The sequence below is a fragment of the Musca autumnalis genome, unplaced genomic scaffold (assembly GCF_047663935.1).
Source record: "Musca autumnalis isolate F117 unplaced genomic scaffold, ASM4766393v1 scaffold_1, whole genome shotgun sequence".
In the NCBI taxonomy this organism is placed as follows: domain Eukaryota; kingdom Metazoa; phylum Arthropoda; class Insecta; order Diptera; family Muscidae; genus Musca; species Musca autumnalis.
Genome location: NW_027411644.1, coordinates 299,906,281 through 299,926,737, shown reverse-complemented (window position 1 = coordinate 299,926,737; position 20,457 = coordinate 299,906,281). Strand labels below are relative to the sequence as shown.

At 36.4% G+C, this 20,457-nt stretch overlaps 1 protein-coding gene across 17 annotated transcripts in view; it reads left to right on the top strand.

The window, feature by feature from the left end:
• The window catches only part of Gpdh1 (Glycerol-3-phosphate dehydrogenase 1), a 34,017-nt gene extending 14,204 nt beyond the window's left edge, over positions 1-19,813 (top strand). For 8 of the 17 annotated variants that reach the window (XM_073961953.1, XM_073961959.1, XM_073961960.1 and 5 more), the window contains exons 4-7: positions 11,631-12,026; positions 12,089-12,426; positions 12,496-12,588; positions 18,309-19,813. In XM_073961953.1, coding sequence (XP_073818054.1) covers positions 11,631-12,026; positions 12,089-12,426; positions 12,496-12,588; positions 18,309-18,342 — 861 coding nt within the window. In that variant the 3' untranslated portion in view covers positions 18,343-19,813. Of the gene's footprint in view, positions 1-11,630; positions 12,027-12,088; positions 12,427-12,495; positions 13,824-14,151; positions 15,612-15,894 lie in introns of all 17 variants that reach the window. The other 9 variants (XM_073961965.1, XM_073961961.1, XM_073961968.1 and 6 more) reach the window with 2 other exon arrangements.
• Positions 19,814-20,457: the final 644 nt, after the last annotated feature.

Below are 20,457 nucleotides of genomic sequence, written 5' to 3'. Positions count from 1 at the left end.
CTGATGATCGGTTGAGTGTGTGGGATTTCGGTGGATTCCTAATATTTCAGTTCAGTAATATTTTCTTATCCGTCATCCACTGAGATCACGCTGTTTTTATCAATATTTTGAAGTTCTTCGCTTGGAAGAATAATTTTTCTTCCATTGTGAATCATAAGCACTTTTTACATTCTCTTAAATTTATTTAAATTCTCGAAAAACGGCCACCCCCAATATATTTATATTTCTCATATAAAAAAAATAAACACTTGCACTCTCATTCATTTTTTTATTTATAAATAAAAATTTTATTAAACAAATAAAAATAACATTACAATTATTACTTCATAGACATGAAAGCAATTAGAAATAATTAAAAAAGGTAGAAAGAAAAAATGTGCAACTTAGACAACGTCACAAAGAAGAAAAAAAAAATTACGTAAATCCCATTTTTTCTTCATTGCATTTCACATGCAATTGCAGTGAATGACACGGCACTGCACCCAAACGCCGTGCAGCGGCGATAGATGATGGTCAATGTTTGTCAGAATGTGCAGTGCATGTTTCTATTATCTAATCGCTGCCAACATTGACATTGAAAACTCTTTGCAGGCGGCATTTTGCTTATTTTGAGACAAGAAAATAAGGTGTAAATAGAAATATAAACAAAAGAAAGAAAAAATGGCAATTATTTTTTTTAATTCACTTTTTTTTTTCAATGTTATATGTTAGCCAAATGCATATTGCAATGGATGATTGGGTGGGGGGTTAAGGAGGGGCAGAGCTGACAAGGAGCAACAAAGAAGGTCGTTGTTTGCTTGGATATACTTGGATACGTATGTATGTAACAATGTGCATAAATATGTATGCAAATACTATGTGGTGATTCTTGCATGAATTTCAATGGCGTGAGTTTTGTTTTTTGCTATTTTGGTTTGTTTTTTAGAGAGTATTGCGCCGTTCTCTTTAGGGGGGTCTACTTCATGTGTGCTCATTAACATTTGTTTTCGTGGCAAGTAATAAGAGGTGTTTTCATTTATATTACCTTCTGTGTAGCAAAGGAAAAAATAGTAAAATACAAATTTTTAACACATCTGATCCACTCCCTGTCACCATGTCAGGTGGTTCCATGTGCCAATGCAAATATTAAGTAATTTGGCATCATTTGCTCTTATTTTGTCTCTTTCTTTAATATTTTCACATAACAAAATACCCACTCTTGGATGGCCCATGGTTGTACAGGAGAAATTTATTTTCTCTCTTGGTTTCTTTTTTTTATTATGGAGAGAAAATAATACTTTCTCTGTTTATTTTTTTTTTCATTTCTTTGTTGAACTGAGAGCACAGAAACTTGTTTATTTTCTGTTTTTATTGCTGTTATATCAGTCGCGGTCTGCATTTGACAGTGCCATTGACAGTTAAGGTAGCATGAGAAAAAGTTATAGGTCAAGGCCAAGATGCACATAACACCAATGTGGTTTCATTAGCAAATGTATGTTTGTGTATTGGTTGATTGATTATTTTATTGGGTATCTAAATGGAAACTGGTGCATCTTTGAATGGAAACAAGTTTATTTTTATTATTTTTTTTTTGTTTTGATAATAATATGTTTGTATATGTTTAACTGATATTTCAAACAAATTAGTTTTGAATTTTTTGGGTGCATCGAAACCTACTTTTAAAACATAAAGACTACTTTTTCTGTTTATGGGTAATAAAGGTGAAACTGTTTGTATTATCCGATCCGAGAGGTGCCCATAAACAACCTAAAAGTGTTACAAGTACGAAATTTCCGAAATGTCAAGACCCATATCTCGGGAAGTATGGACTTTCCCCCGGAAAAGTATATATCGTTGTGTTCAGGGTCCCAGGGGCTACCTATGGACCGATCCGAGAGGTGCCCCTGATCAGCCCTTCAGCCCAATCCCAGAGGTGCCCATAAATAACCTTTAGGTGTTAAAGTACGAAATCAAGTTCCAAGAAGGTCTATAACGGACAACATCTATGGACATCGCTTATGTGCAATATAAGGGCTGTTCATTGATCGTTGTTGAAGTCCGGGGAAAAGTCCATACTTCCCGAGATATGGGTCTTGACATTTCGGAAATTTCGTACTTGTAACACCTTTATGGTGTTTATGGCAAGGGCTATCTAATCTAAAAATTTCAGCCCGATCCGAAAGGTGCCCATAAACAACCTAAAGGTGTTAAAGTACGAAATTTCCGAAATGTCAAGATTCATATCTCGGGAAGTATGGACGTCCCCCGGAAAATTATATATCGTTGTATTCAGGATACCAAGGACTATCTACTGTAAAAATTTCAGTCTGATCCGAGAGGTGCCCCTAAACGACATTTAAGCCTTAAATTTTAAAGTTTTAGTATTTTAAATTTAATTTCATATTTTGTTAGAGTAATTTTTAGTTATTTAAGTTTGAATCCCAAAGTGACCGACTATTGCTACTGAGCGGTAATAGGAGCGAGCGTTTATCCTATTATAAAATCCAATTTTAAAACTTTTCATAATTTTTTTCTTTCAATATTTTTAAATTGTTCTATTTTCTCCAACAATAAACATTTTTAGTTTATTCTGCAAATAGTAGATATTCATTTGCAAAAGTCGCTTTGTTGTTGTATGCCAAACTCATACAATTCTTATCAAAATGTGTTAAACAATCAAATAACGAGTACATATTGTGGTCTGATATTCAATAACAACTTTATTGAAGTGTTTGATTATTATTTTTTTTTTTTTTGATAACCTTTTAATAGGGGAGTGGTTCTACTTGGAAACATCACGAAAAGTTATTAAATTTAGATATTTTGATAGCATTATTTCAATCTAATTCAATTTCAATTGCTAATTGTTTTGATTTTTTTCTATTTTGGTAATAATTTTACATATGAGGAAGCATTTACCACAGTTCATTGAACTTGTAAGCGATAATTTTGTTGTTTACATTACATGTTCGCGCTCATAACTAAACGTAAGCAGTCAAAACAAATGTTGTAAGCAAAACAAATTACCATATGTACATAATTTTTGTTTAGAAAAGCTTTTTTTTGTCAAAAGCTTTATTTATGGATTAAGAATTGTGCATAAACACGCTTTGATTTCTATTGTATGGCGGCTTCTTTATGGATAAAACAAGTGTATTGCGTACTCTTTTGTATTCAGTGTGATCAGAACAATAGTCCAGTCAAAATAGACCTTGAAAATCAAAAATTCTAACAGAGCTGGATTTTGGTGGAGAGGTAGGGTTTGCCGTATTCACTTATGTACAAAGCAGAGCATATTTGCCAAATCTCTTGTAATTATTTTTGTATCGTATAATATAAAAGTTGTTGGCATCGCATGTTTATTTTTTATTTGTTTGTTCTTTTTTTATGGAAAAACAAAAGTATTATCTTGTTTTCTTAGATACATATACGATAATATATATAAATTGCATTTAATACAAATATATTTAAAGACAATTTGTTTATTTTTATTTTTTTTTTAATAATAGCACGCAAAACATTCTGTTAAGAATAGGTCTGTTCGATAACAAAATGCTGTTCGATAACAAACTTGTTCAGTAGAAGAGAAATGAGAAGTAGTTGGAAGTACTTGCAGGAACTTGCAAATACTTTTTACTTGCGAAGTTACGAACAGCCCTAATGTTTTTTGTATGTATTTCGTCTTCAAAATGACAAAATGCATTCATGATAAATTGTGTTTCCTTCATAATATGAAAGTAAAAAAATATATATATTAAACAAATATTTGAAAAATTCACGCCAAATACACGTAGTATGAGTGAATATACTATATTCAACATCACATTCGCTTATTGTTTTGTAAATTTATTTTTATTCCTAGCGTGATGTGATAAAGTTGATCGATAATATTATCTTAAGGGGGCAATGAATTTTGCTTTGCATATTTGAAAGTAATACTTATGTCCAGTTTCTCTAAGACGACTGGAATTCAAATTCGTCCTAACTACTACCAAACTCATGTTATTGTAACACTTTGTTTTATTCGAATCTTCTTATTGAAACAGGATATTAAATTTATTTCGGGGAATAAACGCAATAAAGTGGTTTTGATTATTACACTGTGCAACATTTTTAAGGTGATCTTGTGCAAACAATTCGAACTGAGGATTTTTTGAAAGTACAGACACAAACGACAAGAAGCCTTACTTGGGTTTTGTTGTGTCAGATCCAGCTTAGATTTTATGGCCCCATCTAAACATGGTTAAATATTGAGTTTTTAAAGAAATTCGGGGCTATATCTCTGAAACCAATGCGAATCTTCTTCTGATCTCTGAAGCAAATTTGTGGATAAGAACAAGAATAAAATATTGAGATAAATAATGAACTCGAAAAACTACTTTTATTGCCTCAAAGTTCAAAATATATGCAAAAATTCCACAATTTTTATACATTTCGCACCGTATCTCCAAAACCGTTACTTTTTTCTGAATATTTTCTTTTGGAAAAATATTCCCTGGAATGTAATACGCAACTCTATCCCGTTGTTTTCAGTACATTTTTATACCCTCAGCATTTATGCTAACGAGGATATATACACTTTCATACGGACAAAATGTGGTTTTAGATCCCAAGTATAAGTATGGACGAAATGTGCTTCAGACAATTTGGAGTCGATTGAGGAATGTCCGTCCGTCTGTCTGTCTGGCTGGCTGGCTGGAGCGCACGATAACTCTCGAACGGATAAACCGATTTGGTTCAAATTTTGGCTTTCGTAATATTTTACCCAAACTTAGTTTAAGGTTAAGGATGGGCTATATCGGTCCACTCCTTCCGGTACCTCCCCCACAAAAGTTCGAAAATGTTCGGAAAATTTGTGCGCACGATAACTCTTGAAGGGAGTAACCGATTTGGTCCATACTTTGCCCGTCGTGAAACGTGTACCAGACTTAAATAATGTTTCAATATGGACACAATTGGTCCACTCCTTCGGGTACCTCCCACACAAAATTTCGGAAAAGTTCAGTTTAGGGCCATCTCTCGAATCCCTTTGATTTTTGTTTTTGCTGCTTGTATTCACTGCCCTTCATACGACGGTACAAGTTTCATCAGGGGCAAGTCCATACTTCCTGAGAAAATAGCCTGAAAGTTGCAAAAAAGACCCTATGACACCGTGTGAGGTGGTTGGAGCGCAATGTAACTCTCGAACGGATCTGCCGATTCGGTCCAAAATTTTGCCTTAGAAATATTTTGTCCAAACATAGTTTAAGTTTGAAGATAAGCCATATCGGTCCACTCCCTCAGGTACCTCCCCCACAAAAGTTAAAAAATGTTCGGAAAAATTTGTTGTACGGTAACTCTTGAAGGGAGTGGACGAATTGGTCCATACTTTACTCATCCTAATATATCTACCACATATAGATCAGGTTCAAATATGGACTATATTTGTCCACTCCATCCGGTACCTCCTACACAAAATTTCGGATAAGTTCACTTTAAGACCTGATGTCGAATCACTTTGATTTTTGTTGAAGCAAATTGCATTCGCTGCCTCAATTACGATGGTAAAAGTTTTTTTAGGGGCAAGTCCATACTTCTTGAGCAAACAGCCGAAAGAGTGTATAAACCCGCTATGGCACCATATGTTGTGGCTGGAGATCCACTTCCATAACGGTCAATGTCGATCCATTCCTTTTTGTATCTCCTCCGCAAAACTTTTGATCTTTAATCCTAATCAACATTTTTGTCGGTTCAAACACCCAAAATTTTTAAAACGCCATAAATACATACGTATTTTGGGAAAAAATTGTTTCAATATACACAGGCTGAGGGTATATCTCTGTCGGCAAAGCCGACTGATACTTTTTTACAATTTAATAGAAATGTCAATAATGTATTGAAATCCGAACTGTGTTTAAAATACGTGTTGTAAAAGATATGATGCAAAATACCGCCGAAACAACATGAAGTAAGCATTTTAGAGTTTCAGAATGTTCTAAAGAATTGTTGAGAACTTTATTGGGAAGATTTTTGCAAAAGGTTGCTTTGTTCAACTCCCAATATTTTAGCCGATACTGACCAGAATTTCAGCAATTATGTAAAATTTTCTATATTTTATAGATTTTGATGCCCTAGATGGAGTTTTTCTTATGTGGTCTGTGCAAAAGATAAGTTCTCCTAGTTTAGGGCTACAATATTGGTAAAGACAGCAAGGCCAAATTCCTCTTCGTTTCTGAGATAAAGGCCTGATAAATGCAAAAAAGTGTAGTTTTAGCACGGTTTAGATGAGGCCATAAAATCCGAACTGGATCTGACAGGACAAAACCCTACTAGGGTTTTTGTAGTCTAAATATGTACTTTCAAAAAATACATACTAGAAGTTGTTTGCATTTCCAGTGTTGCATAGTGTTATTTGCCAAAATGATCGAACAAGACAACGCTTAATAGACTTGATATTGTCTATCAACACCAATATACACACACTAATGGCCTGTTTCACTAAGACGATTCGAATTCGTTAATTTTTTGATTCATTTTTGTTTTGGTGGTAATTTGAACGAATTTTAATTGGAATCGTCTTAGAAGAACTGGGCCAAATAAATAATATTTATTTTCCAAATACCCACCTAACATTTTGTCACAGTTCTTTTTGAAATCGGTCTAACCCCCTGTTTTTGAAAAAAAATTCTTCTCTCGCTGATTTTTAAATGAAGAATTCTTTACTAAATATCGAACGCATCTTCGAAAAATTAGGTCTTTATATCATCTGGGGGCAGAGCTATGGATGCCTAAATTATTACGAATATTGACGATGAACAAAAATTAGTTATAAAAACAGGGGGTTAATCTCTGAAAAATCTAGTCAAACTTGTATGGATGCGTCCAACGAAATCGGAAAGTTTTGTAGAGAAATCGGTAAATGTTTTAATAAAAAGTCAAAAGAACTCGAATCTGGGGGGTTACTCTTACATACGCTTTTGTATTACCGATTGCGCTGATGCCAAAAAGGAAAATGGAAATAAATAGTTGCGAAAGGAGATACGAAAACGCATTGGAGACACATTTAGTTTCGTTACGCATCGCATCCAGATATTATAACCCTCGGCAACAATTAATATCTGGGTATAATTTACCAATTAGTATTTACACAAATTTACCAATTAGTATATTCACAAACATGACCTAAAATGTTTGCCAAAAGTATTGTCGACCAAACTACAATTGCTGGAGTTTTAACATTGTGTATAATTACATCTTTGTGTTTATTTCAGCTTGAGTCCATATTTTGTTGTAATTCAATTGTTTGAATAACAACAAAATATTTTAAAGTGGATATGAATTGATTAGTTGCGGGCGAAGGGTAGGGAATACTATAGTTTCAGTTGTCACCAAACAACTTCATCAGTTTCCTTTTTCGCCGACTCTGTATCGATAAACAGGTCAATAAAGCCATCTAGCAAATTAAATAAAATGAGAAATTTGCTGTATGGCCCTAAAGCTGTTTACCCTACAATTTGAGTCGAACTAAAGAATTTCATATCCACCACGGTTTTTATGTCGTCTTTGCTTCGCAAAGAATACGAACATAGGAGTGTTGCTTCAATAAGCGGGTGGCTTTATTGACCTGTTTATCGATACAGAGTCGGCGAAAAAGGGAACTGATGAAGTTGTTTGGTGACAACTGAAACTATAGTATTCCCTACCCTTCGCCCGCAACTAATCAATTTCATATCCACTTTAAAATATTTTGTTGTTATTCAAACAATTGAATTACAACAAAATATGGACTCAAGCTGAAATAAACACAAAGATGTAAAATTCTGCAGTCCAACAATAAAAAACGCCAACAATTGTGTATAATTCTCATATACATTTCCAAGTAACTTTACCAACCTACAACACCATGATTTCAATATAATTTGGCGACCCAATTGCGTCACATTTTCCAAATTTCATTAAAATATCTGCCCAATTTTGTGTTTGGTGCACTAAATACCTCAAATCGGTCGGACATATATATGAGAGCCATATCCAAATCTTAACCGATTTCAATATAATTGAGCACACCTTTTTCTAGACCAAATTCCATCGCATATTCCAAATTTCCTTGAATTTGGACATACGTAGCGTGGCAAAAGTAATGGCTTTCTTTCTATGGAAAACATGATATTCCCCAACCTTCAGTTGAATCGGACAAACTATGTGCGTGAAGATAAAAACGATTTTAACTAGCGGAGACAACAAGTAAAAAAGTGTCAGAGATATACCCTCAACCAATGTGACGTGAAACTTTCATCTACGGACAGATCGAATGTATTTAGGGTCTCTTCAGAATTTTGTGGACCTTTTTGAACATTAGAACTTGCTGACAAGAATGTGGATTAGGAATTAACTGCACTAAGACACAAATGTTGAACTTTTGTGGGGAAGGTACCCTTAGGAAGGACCGATATGGGCCATTTTAAAAGTTAAGCTAAATTTTGACAAAATATTAGGAGAACCAAAGTTTGGACCAAATGGGTTGCCCCATTCAAGTGATATCGTCATAGCATTTTAGTGGCATTTTTTAAATATTGGGGAGAAGTACGGGAAGTTGTGGACCGCTATTGCCCCATGACGAAGACCAAATGTTGGACCAAATCGGTTGAACAGTTCGAGAGTTATCGTGGCCGCCACATATGGTGACATTGGGTTTTTTACGCCTTTCGGGCTGTTTTCCCAAGAATTATGGACTTGCCCCTGAAAAAACTTTTACCGTTGTAATGGAGGTAGCGAATACAAATCGCTTCAACAAAAATCAAAGTGATTCGAGAGCAGTACTGAAAGTGAACTTATCCGAAATTTTGTGTTTGAGATACCCGAAGGTGTAGACAAATACAGTCCATATTCGAACCTGATATGTATCTGGTAGATATATTAGGATGTATAAAGTATGGACCAAATCTGTCACTCACTTCAACAGTTATAGTGCGGACAATTTTTCCGAACATTTTTTAAACTTTTGTGAGGGAGGTACCTGATGGAGTGAACCCATACAGTTTATCTTCGAACTTAAACTATGTTTGGACAAAATATTACCAAAGCCAAATTTTGGACCGAATTGGCAGATCCGTTCGAGATTTATCTTGCGCTCCAACCACTACACACGGTGTCATAGGGTTTTTTTTGCACATTTCAGGCTGTTTGCTATGGAAACTTATAGCGTCGTATAGGGTGCAGTGAATACAAGTTGCTACAACAAAAATCAAAACGATTCGAGAGCAGGTCCTAAACTGAACTTTTCCGAAATTTTGTGTGGGAGGTACCCGAAGGAGTGGACCGATTGAGTCCATATTAGAACCTCGTCTACGTCTGGTAGAAATTTCACGATGTACAAAGTATGGGCCAAATCGGTTACTCCCTTCAAGAGTTATCGTGCGCACAAATTTTCCGAACATTTTCGAACTTTTGTGGGGAGGTACCGGAAGGAGTGGACCGATATAATCCATCTTCGAACTTAAAGTAAGTTTGGGCAAAATATTACGAAAGCCAAATTTTTGCATCGAATCGGTTGATCCGTTCGAAAGTTATCGTGCCCTCCAGCCAGCCAGACATGCGGGTGGACATGGCTAAATCAACTCCAAATTGTCTGAAACACATTTCGTCCATTATTTCGATGAGGCACATTTTGCCCGTATGAAAATATATATACCCTCGTTAGCATAAATGCTGAGGGTATAAACAAATTTTCAAAAAAAAGCTATCAAAAATTTGTTTATATTCCACAAAAATTGAAATTTAGAACAATTATAAAGTTTATACATAGTTTTCTTTTTGTTTTTAATACACGTCTATTAAGTGAATTTTTTATGAAATTCGCCCCTATAAAGTCTTAAGGGCGCTGGTGCATTATGTAAATATTGTAATCTAATACATCTGAATAAAACTGAAATAAATGAAAAAAATCGGAGCCCCCAGAACCGTTTCAACTCCTGTTTCCCGAGCTTTAGCAGCATACACATGCGGAATTGTCACACAGGCTGGGGCCTTGTTTGGCTGCTTGTCTATCATTGCCACTTCGGCTTCTCCGACTTCGGAGCCGGTGCCAAATTGGTGGAATCCGTCAGTGTCGTTGGGTCCGATGGAGTCAAGATGGCTAGCCCTGTCGCACACACCGTTGTTGTCCGCAAAAGAATACGAACAGCCGAGACCGTCCGTTTTCTGATGTTAGGGTACTTCCTTTTGTAGCGATTCACGAAGAAAATGTTTAACCTTATCTCCATGAATTTCAGCTGTCTGATTTCTCCTGCGGATTTATCCACAAATTTGGGGCAGTAATTCAGAACTCTATAGCCGTGTCTGTCCTTTCTCTCCCGGTAGTGTGGAATGTGAGAGAGTGATCTACCTCTTCATCCATAGCCTCTTCCACGAAGGCATTCTGCCTGGCAAGGACAGGTCTGTCTGGACCTATCGACGTTCTATCTCCTGAGGGGTTGATCCCTGCTCATCTGGTGATCTACGTCTTCATCCATAGCCTATTCTTCGAAGGCGTTCTGCCTGGCAAGGACAGGCCTGTCTGCACCGACCGACGTTTTATCTCCTGAGGCAATTAAGGAGGACACATGTCTGTTTGATTGATATGGGTGTCCATCGCATCAGCAATCATCTTTAATGATGCAAAGACCCATAACAACACCTATACGGCTATCTTTTCTGGGTCTTTGAAGCGAGGGATACATCTACTACTGTCACCATCTAAATCCACATGAACCAAGGAGCAGAGGAGATAATTAAATATATAAGTGATAGAATAAGCCCTACGGTAAAACATCCAAAAATCCTTGGAGTTTTAAATATTTGATACTTTCTTCATGGCATCGTTTATGTCTCTATGACGTTTATGAATCGAAACCAAGTCTTTTGACCAGCGGCTGCCAACTTAGTACCAAACCTATGTTTCTACGTCGGTTTCATGCTGCTACAACAACAACAAACATATAAATACTGTTACAACAACAAAGTCATGAGTGAACAGCCTGGCGAAATCTTTACGGTTCCTCCAAATTTCAGGAGTTTCTAATATAATTTAATTATTCTACCTACCAATCATGTCGCCAGAGTCCACATGACTTATTCAGTTGCCTAATGACTTGCCAACACGACTTTTGATTTATTTTCTTATCCTAAATGAAAGTGGTACGCTATTTCAGAATCCGGAATCAATTTGGTTCAACATCTTTTGTTTTTGAGGTATAGCCTCGTAGATTTCCCCGCTGAAAAGCACTATATCCATCAGATGCTTATGCAACATTCATTTTATTGCCCTTACCTTGAACCCATGGCAAACCTTCTCTATTTGGACTTTTGAAAATCCAAGCTGTCTAGACACATATACAACTCTTAGGAATTCCAACAAAATTCGCTTTAATTCAAGTCAACTCGCCATAAATCCCATACTCTACAAAATCACTTTTCAATTGCTTTTAAATACCCTGCATAGCCCTCATTAAAGAAACATTTACGTTCACTTTTCCGCATAACCTTTTAACGGAAGAAACCAACAACAATTAATTGGCTATTAATTGTTTCGCGCCAAATGTTTTTATTTTATTTTTTAGTAATCTTATCACCAAGACTTTGTCATGAATTAATACATAGTAATAATCATTATTTTGTTTATTTTTTTCTTTTAGGTTGCCGTACCCGATCTCGTTGAGGCTGCCAAAGATGCTGATATTTTGATTTTTGTTGTACCCCATCAATTCATTCCCAATTTCTGTAAACAATTGTTGGGCAAACTGAAACCAAATGCCATTGCCATTTCATTGATAAAGGGCTTTGATAAGGCCGAAGGTGGTGGCATTGATTTGATCTCAGACATTATTACCCGCCACTTGAAAGTTCCTTGTGCCGTATTGATGGGCGCCAATTTGGCCAATGAAGTTGCTGAGGGACAATTTTGTGAAACCACCATTGGATGTCGTGATCCAAAATATGCCAAGATTTTACGTGATCTCTTCCAGGCTAATCACTTTAGAGTTGTGGTAGTTGAAGATTCAAATGCTGTGGAAATTTGTGGTGCCTTGAAGGTAAGTTAATGAAGCCGAATTGTGTTATTACTTTTGATAATAATTTTTTGTTTTGTTTTTAGAACATTGTTGCCATGGGTGCTGGTTTCGTTGATGGCTTGGGTTTGGGTGATAACACCAAGGCCGCTGTCATCCGTTTGGGTTTGATGGAAATGATTCGTTTCGTTGAAATCATGTATCCCGGCGCCAAATTGTCCACCTTCTTTGAAAGCTGTGGTGTTGCTGATTTAATTACCACCTGCTATGGTGGCCGTAATCGTAAAGTTGGTGAAGCCTTTGTCAAATCAGGCAAAACCATTCAACAATTGGAAACTGAATTGCTTAATGGCCAGAAGTTGCAAGGTCCCTTGACCGCCGAAGAAGTCAACTATATGTTGAAGAACAAAAACTTGGAAGACAAGTAGTTGCAATATTAAGAGTAACAAGAAATGTTTTAATTAATTGGTATTTGTATGTTTTTTGTTTACAGGTTCCCCTTGTTCACCGCCATTCACAAAATCTGCTCTGGTGTTCTTAAGCCCCAAGATTTGATTGAATGCATACGCTGCCACCCTGAGCACATGTAAGTTTTATTGTTAACATTTAAGCTATAGTTTGTTCGTGATTGGTCTTTAGAATATAGCGAATACGCGCGTCGTATCTCCTCCTCTTCAAATGTACTCTTTCTTGCATCATGTTCAACTCTAACCTCAACTTTTGAAAGTCTATTATATTGTATATTTTTTTTATTTGTTTATTTATTGTTTTTCTGTAATTCTGTATAAGTAAATAATTAAGTTTATGTCTCAGAGATCTGTAAAATGTTCCTTTTTTCAATCGAAAAATATGTATGTATTTGTTTTTAATGTAAAATTCATTTGTTTTTAAAACTATGTGCCATATTATTTTGTGTAAAAAAACAAATGCAACATATCTTCCAAAAATCATGATCAAGGATGCTCTAAACGAAATGTTCATAGTAAAAACATTAATTAGAAAACAAATGCTACAAAAAAAAACAAATATCAAAAATGTTAATTGCACCACCATATATGTGTTTTTGTGAAAGATTTCTATACATCGATTCGAAAATTGAGATTAATTTGAAAACAATGGTATGGAGGAAAATTTAAAACAAATATCTTTCAGTATTATATATAATATATGTTCACCATTTCACTCTTACTATATTTTTCTAATAGAGAAATCAAAAATAATTTAAAGTAATTTAATAGAGACGTCTTTTTATATGGCGCCTGAAAGTATGCAATGTTATGTTACGATAGGCACATTACCCCCCATTATTAGGTTTCATAATGGGAAAATATACACAAATATAATTCATTGGAGGGCATGGCGGTGCAATGAATGATAAGAACTGTTGCATGCACACTGAATGCCAGAGTTCGATTCCCAGGCCAGACATCACATTTTCAACGGTGACAAAAGTATCATTGAGCGTAATGTAGACACCATTTCTTGAGCTTTGTCCAGCGTAGAACACCTCCTAGAGGACGCCAGGATGTTGTCAGTCTGACTAGATGTATTCCCTTCATGTAGTCCCTTCTGGCGTCCTATCTACCCTGTCATCCAACCATCATCCCCGGACTTCAGCTGCTATCGTTATCCATTAAAAAGATGCATCAACACGCGGCTTCTGAAGCCTAAACAAACAGAATTTAACAATCCCCAATGTAATTTTGAACATTGAGCGGAAACGTCCTACTTAACACTTTCCGTTTTCACACAACTTCGGTCCGGGTATAGCGATGTTCTTAATTCCTATAGAGAACTTAGATTTGTGATCAAAACCACTACATGAGGGCCAACGTGGTGCAATGGTTAGCACGTCCGCCTTGCACTAAGAAGGTCTGCGGTTCGAATCCCAGGCCAAGCAACATCAAATTTTCAACGGTGGCAAAATTCCCCCTCAGTAATGCTGGCGACATTTCCTGAGTATTTGAGCCATGAAAAACTTCTCTGCAAGTGGTGTCGTAAGACACGCCGTTCAGACTCGGCAATAAAAAGTAGGTCCCACATCATTGAGCCAATATGAATCGGCGTGCACTCATTGATATGAGAGAAGTCTCCCTTGTGCCTTCGGGGATGTTGTGGGAACATATGTATGTATGTACGTAACCACTACATCCGGCTATATTCCGAACAACATTTTAAAAGTTTTCGCAAAAGTGCAGTTCAAGCCCAGCTTTGGGATCATTTCGGTGGCAAGTCCATACTTCCTAAAATAATTACCCTAAAACTGTAAGAAAATCCTACGGCCTCCACCTGCTTAATTTGGCTCTGGGTCTATCTCCAGTTCTAGAAATGTGGCTACTTTGATTGGCTGTAACCACAAAGCTACTGGAGTTAGTTAAGAAGGTTTGGCAGAGCAGTTGAAAAGGTGCAGTGTGTCCTGTGGGCATGTGCCGCACGCTGGGCAGATGTTTTGTATGGTATCATCGATCCTAGCCCTATAGGAATTTAGACGACTACACCATCCCGATTGTAGTTGAGCCAAAACTACTCTGGTATGTTGTCACAGATGACGCTCCTCAGCTGCGATAGGTGGGGGATAATCTCCGAGGACCGCAATCTCACGATAGTTGTTTATGACATCTACGACTGCATCCTACTTAAACCTGTTTGATAAGCATGTTGATCTAGGGGTTCTCTCTTGTAACGTTGAACCTCACTTTCTAGATCATGAAGATGCCTCCTGACATGCATGGGTGGGGGTCCTATCCACCATATCGTGATTAGGATGGCTCTCACGGCAACACTCAACCAAGTACTGCAACGAAATCATGCCATTATGTAGTTGTACTGGAAGCATATTTGTCTCCTCATGTAGATGGTACACTGAAGACATCAGGAGCACCCTGTTGCAGTTCTCAGGGCGGCATATTGACAGGTTTGAATCTTTGTCCATCGCGTTGTACTTATATTCGCGGACCACACTGGTGCCGCATAGCTTACCACAGACCGACCTATCGCCTTATATGTGTTCAGCAAGGTTTCTTTATCTACACCCCAAGTGCTGCCGGCTAGGAACTTGAGGACCATGTTCCTCCATCTCAGCTTATCATAGATAGCTGTGGCATGCGCGGACGACGTGAACATGCTGTCGAATGCGAAACCTAGAATCTTGGGGTAGTTTGTGGACGGAATTCTGCTATCGACCATGACATTCAACTAAGTTGTTGTTGTTGTAGCAGCGTGAAACCTACGTAAAAGCATAGGTTTGATGCTGGGCTGGCAGCCGCTGGCCGAAACACCATGGTCTCGGGGGAATCCGTACTCACCTCTGCCGTTCATGTGGTGAAAAGAGTGGCCGTGGATTTACTGGCGGATATTTGTACATATTCCTCGCTTGGAAAATGTCACAAATGACATCTGGGAATGTACCTGACACCATGATCGTACAATCATCTGCTTGCGTTACGATCTCAATGCTGTCTGGAGGGAGTGGAATACAGGAGAGGTAGAGGTTAAACAGTTCCGGAGTTATCACCCCACCTTGGGGAACTCCTTGTTTTACTCTACGGGGCTTGGACTTCTTGTTCCTGAATTTCATATACGACTGGCGGTTTCAAGCTTGGCCGAAGTGTAGTCTGCTCGATGTCTTCAAACAACGTAGAGTTCTTCACAGTATCAAAGGCTTTCAATAAGTCTAGCGCCACCATCACTGTTCTGTCGCACGGCTTGCTCTGGTTGAGTCCTCGACTAATATGTGTGGAGATGGCGTGCAGCGCTGTTGTCGTGCTGTGCTGCTTACGGAATTCATGATGCTGATCAGCAACTGGATAGCTATTTCTGACATAACGCCATAACCATAGAAAACCAAAACCCAATTGGTTTCTTATGGTTATGGCTATGTCATTATGTTAAGTTACTACTAATCGAATACATTGATTTCCATTGGTTTGGTTGAATCAGCTGATTGATATGGCCTAATGGCCTTGGGGTTATGACACGTCTAATTCTACCTTAATGCCGTAAGAGTCTTTGCTGGCATCTCCTTGCCTGATATCATTAGCGGGACCACCACTGTCAATTTTTCAGACTTCGGGAACGACCAAGACCAGACGGTTATGACCTTTCAAAAGCGAGCTAATGTTGGACCTATAACCTGAAATACAGTTATTTATCGGCGGGATGTATAAGTGCATCAACTTTTCCTCGGCAGTTTCACACTTGACTGCCTGCCGGTATTCAATCAGTCCATAGATGAAAGTCTTAATTTATAGACGAAGACCTGCCTCATACGGAAACTGTGATTCTAAGGTTAAATTTTTTTGAAATCTAATGATGAATAATTCATTAATATCCGATTTCGGACGATCAGGGAATTAGTAGAAAATCTCTTGATTTAAAATCAATATATTTTAGGGAAGTCAGGAATCAAAGATTTGGCGTTGCTTCTTTTCTTTACGCCACAGGCAGACAGTATTTATACCCTCAGCATTTATGCTAACGAGGTTATATACGAGGGCAAAATGTGCCTCACCGAAATAATGGTTTTAGACCCCAAGTATGTTTGGACGAAATGTGTTTCAGACAATTTGGAGTTGATTTAGCCATGTCCGTCCGTCTGTCTGTCTGGCTGGCTGGTGCGCACGATAACTCTCGAACGGAGCAACCGATTCGGTTCAAATTTGGCTTTCGTAATATTTTGCCTAAACTTAGTTTAAGTTCGAAGATGGGTTATATCGGTCCACTCCTTCCGGTACCTCCCCCACAAAAGTTGGAAAATGGTCGGAAAATTTGTGCGCACGATAACTCTTGAAGGGATTAACCGATTTGGCCCACACTTTGTACATCGTGAAAGTTCTACCAGACTTAGATGAATTTTAAATATGGACTCAATCGGTCCACTCCTTCGGGTACCTCCCACACAAAATTTCGGATAAGTTCAGTTTAGGACCTGCTCTCGAATCGCTTTGATTTTTGTTGTAACAATTTGTATTCGCTGTCCCCTATACGACGGTACAAGTTTCATAAGGGGCAAGTTCATACATCCAGAGAAAATAGCCTGAAAGGTGCAAAAATAAGCCTATGACACCGTGTGTAGTGGCTGGAGCGCAAGATAAATGTCGAACGGATCTGCCAATTCGGTCCAAAATTTGGTCTTCGTAATATTTTGTCCAAACATAGTATAAGTTCGAAGATAAACCATGTCGGTCCACTCCTTCAGGTACCTCCCTCAAAAAATTCAAAAATTTTCGAAAAAAATATGCCCACGATAACTCTTGAAGGGAGTGACTGATTAAATCCATACTCTGCAAATCCTAATATATCTACCAGATATAGATCAGGTTCGAATATGGACTATATTTGTGCACTCCTTTGGGTACCTCCCACATAAAATTTCGGAAAAGTTCACTTTAAGAACTGCTCTCGAATTACTTTGATTTTTGTTGAAGCGATTTGCATTCGCTACCTCCATTACGATGGCAAAAGTTTTTTCAGGAGCAGGTCCATATTTCTTGGGAAAACATCCCGAAAGGTGTAAAAAGCCCTATGTCACCATATGTGGCTCCCGAACTGTTCTACCGATTTGGTGCAACATTTGGTCTTCGTCATATTTTATCCAAAATTAGTTTCATAGGGCAATACCGGTCCCCAACTTCCGGTACTTCTCCCCAATATTTAAAAAATGTCACTAAAATGTTAGGACGATATCACTTGAATGGTGTAACCAATTTGGTCAAAATTTAGTTTAACTTCTAAAATGGCCCATATCGGTCCTCCCTAAGGGCAGCTCCCCCACAAAAGTTCAACATTTGTGTTAATTCCCAATCAACATTTTTGTCGGCAAGTTCAAATGTTGAAAAGGGCCACAAAATTCTGAAGAGACGCTAAATACATTCTATCTGTCCGTAGATGAAAGTTTCAATTCACATTGGCTGAGGGTATACCTCTGTCGGCAAAGCCGACTGAACATTTTTTACTTGTTTTTATTATTTTTAAATCATATATTGGTGATATTCATTGTGCATTCCTTCAGAGGAATTTCTGTTACTTTCTAAGTTTTCGAACTGCATATATTTAAAATAATACTGAAAGATATTTAAAAATTTATTGGAATCGACACAAAAAATCTAATTGTATAGACATAAGAAAACTGAAGAAAAAAAATCTAAAAAATTGCACAAGCTTTAAACCTAAAAACAAATAAGCTTTATAACTAAATCCAAGGCCTAAAGCTATTAAAAAATTATTTATCTTACAACTTTATTTCTTTTTCTCATTACTAATATTTTAACATCATAACTTTTAATCTCATCATTTGTTTTGTTTTAGGTCGTCATCATTATTGCCTGCACCAAAGCTATAAAGTTACACAAATACACCAAACACACTCAAACAGTCAATCAAACATAAGCGCTAGCACAAATTCCATCAACGTCTTATTTTCATTTTGCAAAAAGAAAAAAATGTCAACTGTCCCAAAAAAAAAAGCAACTAATGAAAAGATAAACTTTCTGCAAGCGGATGAAATCATCATCACCAAATAGCATTCATCAAAATCTCCTTTTTTGGTGTTTTGTTTGTTCCTAGCACAAAATGACAGAAAATCAAGCAAGCAAACAACAAACATGTTTACCGCAAATCATGCTGCAAACAATCAGTCAAACATACAAATGTCCTACTATCCCTTTTTAATTTGTTTTCTCTGTTTTTATTTTATCACATCTTTTTATTTTATTTTTTTCATATATTTTTTTTAATTTTTTTGTATATAATAAAGTGTAAATTGTTAAATATAATGAAAAAATATATAAGTAAAAAAATAATAACTGTTAATAAAGAAAAACAATATTGGTTATTTTCTACAAACAAAAAGAAAAACGAAATTATTAAACATTTACAACAAAAATTGGTTTAATTGGTTTACAAAATTCTCTTCCAAATTGGCATGACAAACAAAAACCCCTGTGTTCCATGTTTTATATAAACAATGACCAAAAATATTAAGACAATGCCAAAATTTATTTCTTATAATTTGCAGGCAAAAGCTATAAATTTGTGCTTTATGGCAAATCTTTTGAGTTTGGCGTTCAAAAAAAGTTCATCAACATAAAGCAAGAAAAACCCACACTGCTTTTTACAACATCTCAACTATGCTTCTAACAAATCTAATCTTCTAATGTGCTCTAACTCTAAGCTCTGAAAACAAACAACAACAAAATAAAATACCAAATCTGTGATTTGTTTTTTATTTAAAAAACGAAACAAAAGAAACAACAAAAACATGATTTTACTCAAATGCACAATTAAATTTAATTTTCTACCCAAAAACTCAACACTTGTTAAACTACTTACACTTTATTGGTGCTTTATTTTAAAGAAACCCATGTCGCCACCCTAGAAAAATTCTTCACCAACTAATGGCATATCTTTTAACAGAAACAAAAATCCCCACAAGTAATGTCCTCCGATTTTTTTAAGTTCACAAAGCGCCACCATAAAATCCACATGTAATAAAAATAAATGGTTTAGAGAAAACGAAAAAATTTAAGACACCCATACACAAGAGCGTTTTAGGAAATAAAAACACACACAACAACAACTATGGTACCTAATATAATTTTAAGTATATTGAAATGGTCAAGAAACAATGAAATTTTATTTTGTGTGTAAAATAATGATAGACCATCACACAATGAAAGACAATGGCATAGTTTTAAATTTTTAATTTAAAACCAACAAAGTTAGAGAAAATTAAGATCATAAAAATTGAAAACAAGACAAGAAATAAATGTATGCAAAAAACAACTAATAAATATTTTGAAATGCCCCTAAAAGTATGTGATATAGTTTTTTCTTTCATTAGAAAGGCATGTAAGTAGAAAAATGTCATGTTTTGTCAATTAAATCACCATCACAGATATTTTCATACATTGCCTCTCCAAAATTTAGCTCATATTAAAATGCAGGAACTTTGGGTTCATACTAAGAACAGATATCCAAAAAGCAATGTCGTGAATATGCACATTAGGGCGGCCCAAAAAATGACAAAATTAAATTTTTGCCATTTGATCCAAAAACCTTATATGTATATGAAATGTTATGGCGATCGGTTAACGTTAACCCATGCCCACAGAGGGATCTCTGTTTCCGTAGTAATTTGTATGGGACCATAGGTAAATTTTGACGAAAATGATCTAAAGGCCGCATTTATGGTCCAATCGAAGAAACCAGGGGCCTAATTACGTGATTCGATTCGATCGAGTATTTGCTCGTGAAAAAGATTTCGACACGATAAAAAAGCGGCATGACGAGATTCGATCGACATTGTTGATCGAATGTTTCGAGAGTAACCGGTAATCGAACTATGAAAACCTATGTGTACTATAGGGAATATGATGAAGGTAGATGTAAAAAAGGTGTTTTTTGAAAGCAAGAACCAAAAAAAAAAAACTAAATTATGAATGAAAAATGTAAATAT